Source organism: Protopterus annectens, chromosome 3.part1, assembly GCF_019279795.1.
Source record: "Protopterus annectens isolate FY-2018-M chromosome 3.part1, PAN1.0, whole genome shotgun sequence".
In the NCBI taxonomy this organism is placed as follows: domain Eukaryota; kingdom Metazoa; phylum Chordata; order Ceratodontiformes; family Protopteridae; genus Protopterus; species Protopterus annectens.
The window spans coordinates 1,821,880,739-1,821,890,521 of record NC_056732.1 but is presented as its reverse complement, the minus strand read 5'-3'; the positions used below and the strand labels follow the sequence as shown (position 1 = coordinate 1,821,890,521).

At 39.7% G+C, this 9,783-nt stretch overlaps 1 protein-coding gene across 1 annotated transcript in view; it reads left to right on the top strand.

Moving 5' to 3' along the window:
* The first annotated feature begins 2,748 nt into the window (after positions 1 to 2,748).
* The window catches only part of LOC122797886 (zinc finger protein 300-like), a 156,516-nt gene continuing 149,481 nt past the window's right edge, over positions 2,749 to 9,783 (top strand). The window contains exon 1 of the mRNA XM_044066405.1: positions 2,749 to 2,876. Within this exon, the coding sequence (XP_043922340.1) occupies positions 2,865 to 2,876 (12 nt within the window). The 5' untranslated portion in view covers positions 2,749 to 2,864. The remainder of the gene's footprint in view (positions 2,877 to 9,783) is intronic.

Sequence of the window (9,783 nt, the reverse complement as noted above, 5' to 3'; positions counted from 1 at the left end):
CCAGTTGTTCATTCTTCAACTGAAACTGTTGGTTACAGGATTTGATTCCATGCAGACACTGTTTTTCTGAGCACATGCTTAGGATCCTGCAGGTGGCCAGGAAGCCCAAAACTAAGAAATCCTACTTAACCAAATGGAAGTGGTTTTCTGTTTGGTGTCTTTCTCGTAACCTGGATACACTTTCTGTGGATGTTTATTTGGTTCTCTCTTATTTGTGTGAATTGCTCAATACTGGGTTGGCTTATTCATCTGTTAAGTCCCACTTAGCTATTTCTGCTTGTCTGCCTTTATCACCTCCTTTAGCTTCTAGATTTGAGGCTAAACATTTTTTTAAAGGTGTCCTTCATGTCAGACTTCCCAGGAAACTTGTCCCTCCTCTTTAGGATCTTAATTTTGTTTTGGAAACATTGACCCAGGCTGCTTTTGAGCCTGCAGCTTCAGCTTCCTTACAGTATTATTCCTGGATGACTGTACTTTTGTTAGCCATTACTTCTGCCAGATGGGTGTCTGACCTTATGGCTTGTCCTCTTCTTCTAGTGTTCCATAAGGATGGGGTTTCCCTTTGTATTAACCCTTCTTTTATGCCCAAAGTGGTGAATGAGTTGTTTCTTAATCAGTCTATTAATTTGCTCACTTTTTCCCTTCTCCACAGACTGCTAGTGAGAAGGTGCTGCAGACTTTGGATGCACATAGGCAGCTCAGGTTTTATTCATACAAAAGTAAGACTTTTCATAAATCTTATCACCACTTTGTTTCCTCGAATTCTAGATACTTAGGATTATCTGTTTCCAGGCAAACTATTTCTTCCTGGATTTCTAAAGCCATTTCTTTTTGTTATTCATTTCATGACAAGAGCCTTTCTTCTTCTGTTAAGGCTCAGTCTACTAGAGCTGTGGCTTCTTCTGGTGCTTTTTTCAAGGGTTTGGATACCAATTCTATTCTTGACGCAGCCATCTGGACTTCTGTGTATACATTTACCAAGCAATACAAGTTGGATGTGATATCCAGAACTAGAGCTGGATTTGCTAAGGCCATCCTTCATGGATTCCTGGAGGTTCTGCTGGTCCTTCTTCCACCTTTTCTTCTCCCTAAGCTTTTGCACTCTCCCTAATGTAATGAATACTGCAACAGGGAAAAGGATGGAATAGTACAGTTGTGTAAAATCTTACCATAATGGTAGATGTCCTTCTCTTCAATGTTGCAGTATTTATTCCCTCCCTCCCGCCTCTCGCCGGTTCTTTTCTCCCCTGGATGTGCTTGATGCCTCTCTACTCTTTGGACTGGCATTCTTACTGGGGCTGTTAGTTCTGAGGATGATATGTCCCATGTCACATTTATGCCCTATGCTATACATGGGGAGTGTACATGTGACGTACGGTGTACCATAGGCAACCTAAAGGCTTTTGTACACTGGCCAGATGTTGTAAAGAATGCTGAAACAGTGAAGAAAAGGACCTCTACCATTATGGTAAGATGTTATACAGCTGAACTTTATGGGGCATATAAGATGAATTATCTGCAACTTTTACAGAAGGGAGAGAAAGGTGCAGACAATATGGGACAAATGGTCCTCAAATTTTGCTAGAATCCTATGTTTCTCTGATCAGTGGTAGATGAAGGAAAACTGCACAGCACAGTAACACACCTGTCTGTTGTATTCCTTAGACAGTTTATCGTACAGCTATACATGAGCCTGACAAAAAGGGCAGTGAACTTTGCTTTTTTTTTATATATACAATACAGTGCGGTCCAAAGACTGAACAGAACTCCTTGTGCACTTTTGTAATCTGTATCGACATTAAGACCTCCTGGGGTGGCCGCGGTGGTGCAGCGGTTAGCATTGCTGCCTCACAGCAAGAGGTTCTCTGGTTCGATTCTTGCTGGGGTGCCTTCTGTGCGGAGTCTGCATGTCCTCTCTGTGGTCGCGTGGGTTTCCTCCGGGTACTCCGGTTTCATCCGAAAGACATGCTGTAGGTGGATTGGACACTCCAAATTAGCCCTAGGTATGAGTGTGTGTGTGTGCCTTCTGTGGAAGGTTGGGTACCAGGCTGGCACCTTGGCACCGTAAAACTCCACTGCCAATCATGAACGGAAGATCGATATTAATACCTCCTGATACATGTTCATACTGATCCTAATCTGATAAAGCATTGGAAACAGTGACAGCAGAGCTATTACAATGTAAGACATAGTCTATAAATAATAGCACACATGATGGGAGTCTGAAGGAAATGTAAATATACTGAACATGCATACCTCTCAACTGTCCCTGATTTTGACTTAAAATGTTGATCTGTTCCTCCTATTGTTTCCTAAAAACTGGCCATTGTGAAAGAAGAGGTGCTAGAAAACACGTTTTAAATAATGACAGTAATTATAGACTTGTTTTACGTCAGTAAATATACATGAATTTACATTCTGTTTTTTCATCAATTCCCCTAGTTAATAATAGTACTAACATTCTCAGAAGTATATCTGCTCTGATTATTTCTGGATTTGTCTCCAGTTTTGGAGGTAAAATGCTGTGAGCTGTGAATATTAGTAGATCTAAACTAAGTGCCACATACTTTCCCTAGCTGAGTGGGCTGAAAATGTATGCACCTCCTATCTCATTAAATATTTAAACAAATTCCTCCTACACATTCATCACAGCTGTATATCATGAATATTTATTACCAAACCTGGTGCAGGGACTCATTTCAAAGATGAACAGGAAGTTAAGGGCCAGGTTCCTCTAAAGTTGTTGAAGGCAACCTTGCTATTTGTGCAGGCAGTTTCAAAAGTATCTGGATTTATATGACTGTTTTTTCATTTGTTGGACTGTTAGTCCTTACAAACAACACTTGGAGGCTGAACCAGGGATCATGATGTTAGAGGTAAGAACTTGTTTGCTGATGACAATAGTTGCTTTCTGTCTGCAGGCACCTTTTGTGTCTGTACTTCAAAATTCATGAGAAACAGTTTGTTTCTGTGAGCAATGCAGATAGCATTGATAGGGAAGTGGGTGCCTTTGTTTTTTTTTTTTAAATCCTCTAGCATCTTATTTGTGAAATACGCAGTTTGTTCTGTTGGGTAGAACCAGGATTGTGAAGGTGGCAGGGGATATATATTGTGCTGGGAGGTGTAGTACAGATGTCTTTACAATTAAATTATTTGGTTTGAAGAGGCAATATGACCTATTCCAGAAATAAAACTCTAAAATGAATTGTTTTCCAATTATGGTAAGCCTGTGTTCTTATTTTGTTGTCTGTTATGTTACACTCTTGCAAGTTTTAACTGATTTATGTGTGGTTGTGTTAAATATACATACATATATATCAACCACAGTTAATGCTGTGCATAGGGCTTCCTCATTGCATACTGTAATCATGCCTTAGTACAATGTGATGCCCTTGAACCCCCAAATCCCATTCAGCATTGCCCATCACTATATTTTCATTATACAGCGTTAGATCCCCTACAGCCATGGGTAGATAAATGCTGCAGCCCATGTATCAGTGACCTAGGTTCCAAGTTACATTTGCATCATACCATCTGTCTCACTGTGACTGACATCAACTAAACAACCAGTGGGTTTGTTGCCTGATTTTTTTTTTTTTCCTCTCGCTCTCTCTCCCTACATGCACACTCTCTCAACTGGCTTAGGTGGCATTAGCAGTCTCTACATTTTGCATTTCAAAATGTTTAACAACATTGAAAAAGATGCAGATTTTGGAAGTTGTTTTCTGAACTCTAGAAGGCCATTTATGAAATATAGTTCTGCCTTCTCCTTATAAGTGGCTCCGGTATGGATTCAAAAGCATGAATTTGATCATTTTGAGCTGTTTTGAAGTTTAAGTCCCATTTAACAGTATGCACTTCCCTTGCAGTACAGGACTTCTGAAACACCCAAGTCACTGTGTATGCATTTTTTTCTAACACTGTAGCTGCCTTTTTGTTTTTGTTTTAAATTTTTGCTTCCTTTCTGTGACTGGAACTGTTGTATGATTTTAAAAAGTCACAATTTGCATTAAATGGGCACTTCGCAGTAGGGCATTTGATAAATTCAAGCAGTTTCAGTTTCTACCCTAAGAACCTTAAATATTGAAGAACCAGAAATGTAGCAACTTGTATGTATAAGCTGATTAGGCTGGATTATTGTAACATACTGTTATAGCTGAATTTTAACAAACCACTATTAAATAATTTTAAGCATCGAAGCAATGTCAAGAGTTTAGTGCTAAATACATCTGCTTAATACATTCATTTTATATTAAATACTATAAAATTGAGCTATTCAATCTGTGAGCTGTAGTTTCTGTGATACAGGGTTTGATTCCCTCAGGCCTCATTTACCTTCTGTCTGACTGTGACCAGGTCACTTAACTTGCTATTGCTGTCCAGTTGCCCCTAAAAAGGGTCACCATGGCCAGTGGACCTACCTGGTTAACAAATGGGTAATTATTAGCACTTACATTTGAATAAACGGCTTGTATTTTTCGTAGTGGATCTGTCATTTGCTTCACATCTGCCTGCTGTCACACGGAATACTTTGGGTTTTGCCATTTGTGATCTTTTTCTGTGGACTTTATCATTGGTTTGGGGACTGTTTTGTATTTATTATTATTTGTTCACATTTAGCTATTTAATTATTTTTAGAAATCATAAATTACAATTAACGCAATTATTTTTTTATACCAGATAGTATCAACCTGGCACTATTTTAGCTCCCCTTCTTTCTTGTACCTTGGACTAAAATGGGGGATGCACAAGCTAGTCCCACCTCTGTTGCCAGTCTTGTAACTCAGGCAGTGTAGCAATTGACAGATGGTCACAGATGCAAAATATTGCTTAGGTCGACAATAACTATTTGTGAGAGATTCAAATACTTAACTAAACTGAAGGCTAGAGTCTCACAATCTAACCAACTTGTGAACAACACACAGTAACACAACATTCTGCACAAACTTAGTCGGATGCTGAGGCTGAGTCCGGTCCAAGTTTCCATGGCCCATTAAGAAATGGATGCTTCATAAACAAAGCACTACAACACATATTGGTATAACAAGAGCTATGAATTACCAGATTATCCCAAATCTAGTCCATCAGTACACTTGTCAGACACAAATACAAATGCACTAGTAATTTGTGATCCCGTAGTCAGGCACACTGATTCTGCTGTCACGAGGCTCACAAAGGTACAGGGAAAGTGTAAAAGCAACTACAACTGTAAAAATAAATAAAAAGACCACTTCTAATAAACTAAAACTAATAAGTGTGTTCATCTTCAAAAACTTATTTGGACCAAGAATTAATTCAAACTCTAAAAGACCATATTTAAATAAATTTATGTTGTCATATGTCAGTTCATGGAAAGTTAAATAAGTGCTAGGACTTGCTTTTTTTTTTTTTTAATACAAAATTCAGGATTTCTATTAGGGTAATTGAATACAAAACTGAAGTCACACTGGATAAAGCTGAGGATAACCACAACAGCTGTCCTGGCAGTAAATGGTGGAAGTCAGAAGCAAATGAAAATTGCGATAGAATTGGAAATAGTGTGACAGGTTAACAGCTTCAAGTATCTGGGAGGGGCAGCTGAATTGAAGGGAAGTCTGAATGAGGAGGTCAAAACTAGAATTGAGGGGGGTGCAGCCAACTGACAGAGTGTCAGGGGTAGTGTGTGACAGAAGAATACCAAAGAAGCTGAAAAGTATTGTGCTGCAATCACTATTGCTGTATAGTACAGAAAACATGGGCAGTAAAGGTTGAGCAACTGAGAAAACTAGAGATGATGGAGATTAAGTTCCTGGTTGGATAAACACTGTGGAACAGATGAAGAAATGAAAACATTAGAGCAGAAGAACAAAGTAGGTTCAATTTTCAAGAACATCAGAACAGATTACAGTGGTTTGGCACGTGTAGGAAAGCAGAAGACAATGTAGGTTCAGTTGCAGAGAACATCAAATACAACAGATTACGGTGATTTGGACACATTTGCAGGAACGTAGAAAACAATCTGGTGAAGATTATTTGAGACGAGACAGGAAGAAAGTAAGAGGATCAAAAAGATATTCATAGGAAGGATGGAGAGCTGGATCGCTGCACTGAATGAAAGACCACCTGTGACAGTCGAGCATGACTGTTGAAGGTAGCACAGTGGTACTGAACCAAGAAAGATGACAACATTTGATGCAATGCTTGATCCTGTGTAGAAAAATGAAAAAAAAATAGGGGTTGATGATGAAGAGGATTTCTGACCACATTTAGCCATCATGGACCTACCTGGAGTACTGCAGCCAATAGATGATGCTCTGTTGTTCTTCCCTGTTAACGTGAACTTCCTTATAGATTCGTATTTGGCAAATCAGTTCATTAAACAGGTAAAACTTTGTCACTGCATGTCCAGTGTTTTAGTACCCTTTATCAAGAAGAACCAAAGGTTGCAGCTCAGGGGTGAATGTATAGATCACCATCATCTCACAAGTACACTTTTGGAGAAGTATGCACTTTGAAGGCTTGAGAGCTTTATTCCATAGATAAGGGGCTCCTTTGAGAGAGATTTGTATGCCTTCAACTAGTTCTTTTAATATTTTGATGTAGAGCTAAATCCATGGAGCAGGTGTTTCATGGTTTTAGCAGTCTTTTGGACACGTAGTCGGTCAAGCAGGATAGGGCCTTTCATTACAAATTAATAGGTTCTTACTGGACTGATGGCGTGTGCGACAATGTAGAGCTTACTCATTGCCACCCTATTCAATGAAAGCTATACTGCTTATCCCAGGAGTAAATTTGTTGTTATTCATTTAGTCGTGATTAGGTAGAAAAAGTTGCAGTCTTTTGAGTTGGGTGAGGGGTTTTGGAGTAGTACATTCCAAACAGTGCATTGTTAACTGAGGAATTAAGGAGGGATTATTGCATCCTTAGATATGGAAGATATACCTTTGGTAATTCATTGGACACGGTATGATTTCCTAACTGCAACTGATACCTGGTGATTGAAGGATACATTATCAGCTATGAAAGTGCTCATCTTAACTAGGGCTCCATTAATGTAGGATAGACTTGCTTCCCAAATACAGTTATGCTAGGTTTTTTTTTTTTTTTTTACTTTAAGGTAATGATCTGTATAGCAAGTGTTTGTTCTGGCACCCCCCACGTGTACGATATGAGTATCTTGTGGAGGTTATCAGTAATAGCACCCAGCTTACATTCATCTGCAGGCTTGGTTTTTGTGGGACTGAGGACAAAGTCCTGAGGGAGACCACTAGTGACAAGCCTTTTAGTTAAGATGGCCCAGTCAACCATAACTGGGTCAGTTTGATCAAAGAGCCAATTTGCAACCCATTATGGGATATAGGGGTTTAACTTTGGACCATTGGGCTTGTCAGGAGTGCAACATTGGGAATCCACATCCAAGACTTTGAAAAGGTCCAGGTAAGCAGTATAAACAGAATTACCTGTTCCCTGGCATCAGCTTCTCTTTCACAATCACTCTAGTTAGGTTCCTAACCCCCTTCTTAGTTTGCTTTCACACAAACAGTCTTAAAAAAGAATTTTACCAAAACTGTGGGCTTAAAAAATAAATAAATAACAATTATAAAAAGGTAGTGAAAAGTCTGTGATATGAACATAACTTTTCATCAGAAACAAGACAAGAGAGAGCATCGTCTAATGAAGTTGTGAAGTGGGGGGAGGTTTAAATGTCAGCTATTGTATCCAGCCTGGGTCTGGGTGAACCTTCCTGGGAGAGCTGTCACAGTTTATATGCTGCTGCAGATGAAGAGGAAAGGCTCCGTCCATTGTTTTGCAAGGGTATTGAGGGATCATTGTAGATGGCAAGTATTACAGAGAATAGCTTTTCAACAACTTCAGGGCAACTGAGAACAAACACATAGACATTTTTTTTGTCTTTTTTTAAGAGAAGAATGTTGGGCAGAAAGCAACTAAAGTAGTAAATCAGAAAGGAAGTACTATGAAAACGGTGTAGTCAAGGCTGCAAAATTTTGTCAGACAAGTTAAGATGGTAGCTCTATTATTTGTTTTTACAATGTTGAACACCTCAGATATTGTGATTTACTTGACCTGAATGTAGGAGCTTTTTTTTTGTTTGTTTTGTAAAAGCTCTGAGCTTGCTTAAAAAAAAAAATAAAATAAAAACAGGATCTATAAGATACTGAGGACTCGTTGGTTTCAAAGAATTGTGCATGTTTTTGGTGAATAGCTTGCCAAATGTTAAGCTTAGGATGAGTAATATTTCTCCTTTAAGACAATATGCTAAGATAGCCTTTGTGTCTACAGTTCTGATAACAGATAAGCTGAGCATTCTGTAAAGCAGTTGTCATTTCCACCTGCCATATCTCTTAAAGCAAGAAATCTGGACAAAGCCATCAATAAAAGTGGTACAAGGGCCCAAAAATAGGGACAATTTTTAAATATTGTTCTTACAAACTTGAAAAGTTGATAGAATAACAGGTTTTGGTCTGAAGAAGTGATAGTAGTCCCTCCAAACTAGGCTACAGTGCCTAACACTACACTGAAACTTTGTTTCAGTAACTACACATGGATGATTAGTTCAGGGCTCCACAGAGCACCCCAGCACTACTGGGCTATAACTCGTACCACACATTTCGGCCACAGAACATGGACCAAAACACAAAAGGAGGGGGTGTATCCATATTCATCAAGGATACCTACACCTCCAGGTTAGTGGCGCAGGATGATACCTCTGAGATCATCCATGTGCAACGATCAGGCAAATCTGCAATGCAAACTGTGGCCTGCTACAGATCACCCTCCATTACCCAGGACCACCACTCCACCTTTCTGGAGACACTGGAAAACATGAAAGTCCTACAGAACATGCTGATATTGGACGATTTCAATTACCCTATCATTAACTGGGAAAACTACTCGAGTACAAACTCGAAGGTCCAGCGCTTCCCGGAATTTATCAACTCAAATGCCCTGGATCAGCTGTTAAACTCCCCTACCAAAGGTGAAAACATATTGGACCTGGTCATCACCAACATGGGCGACGGGTGTTCCACACCAGAGTCCAACCCATCACTGGTTAGATCAGACTATAAACTAATCACTCTGGATGGCCACACCCCACCACCACCCCAACTAAGGAAATCACAGTAAAAAAATTTTCTAAAGCAAACTTCACCTTACTTAAGACAGAGGTGGTAAGTTTCACAGCCCCCACGCTAAAGGATAATGCTGCCCAAGATGCAGAAACCTTTACAAATGCACTCTATGAGCACCTACAAGGATGCATGGATCGTGCCATCCCTAGCAAATCCAAGACTCACTCCCCTAAGAGAAGGAAACCAGTCTGGTGGACCCTTGCCATAAACAGGCTGTACAATAGAAGGAGGAAACTAGTTCAGAAAAAAAGCAAATCCCAAGAAGGAAAGACATCCCTAATCAGTATCAGTAAGAAACTAAGGTCCCTCATAAAATCATCCACGGCTAACTTCGAAAGAAAAATAGCCAAGGATTCGAAAGATAACCACAAAGCCTTTTTTAGCTATGTCAAGAATCTAAGTTGCAACTCGCAGATATGCTCTGAGTTAGTGCAAAATAGCACAAAATATACTGAACCCACTGATATTACCAACATTCTGGCAGATTCAGTGCAAACTTCACCCCCCTCTCACCCCCAAAAGGGCCCACAACAATACCGGAAAAGTGTAGTGTCCCGGAAATCACAGACGCACAGGTGAAAACAGCCCTTTCAAAAGCCAAAAGCACAGTGTCAATGGGGGCAGATGGTGTCCCAGGCTGTGTCTTGCACGA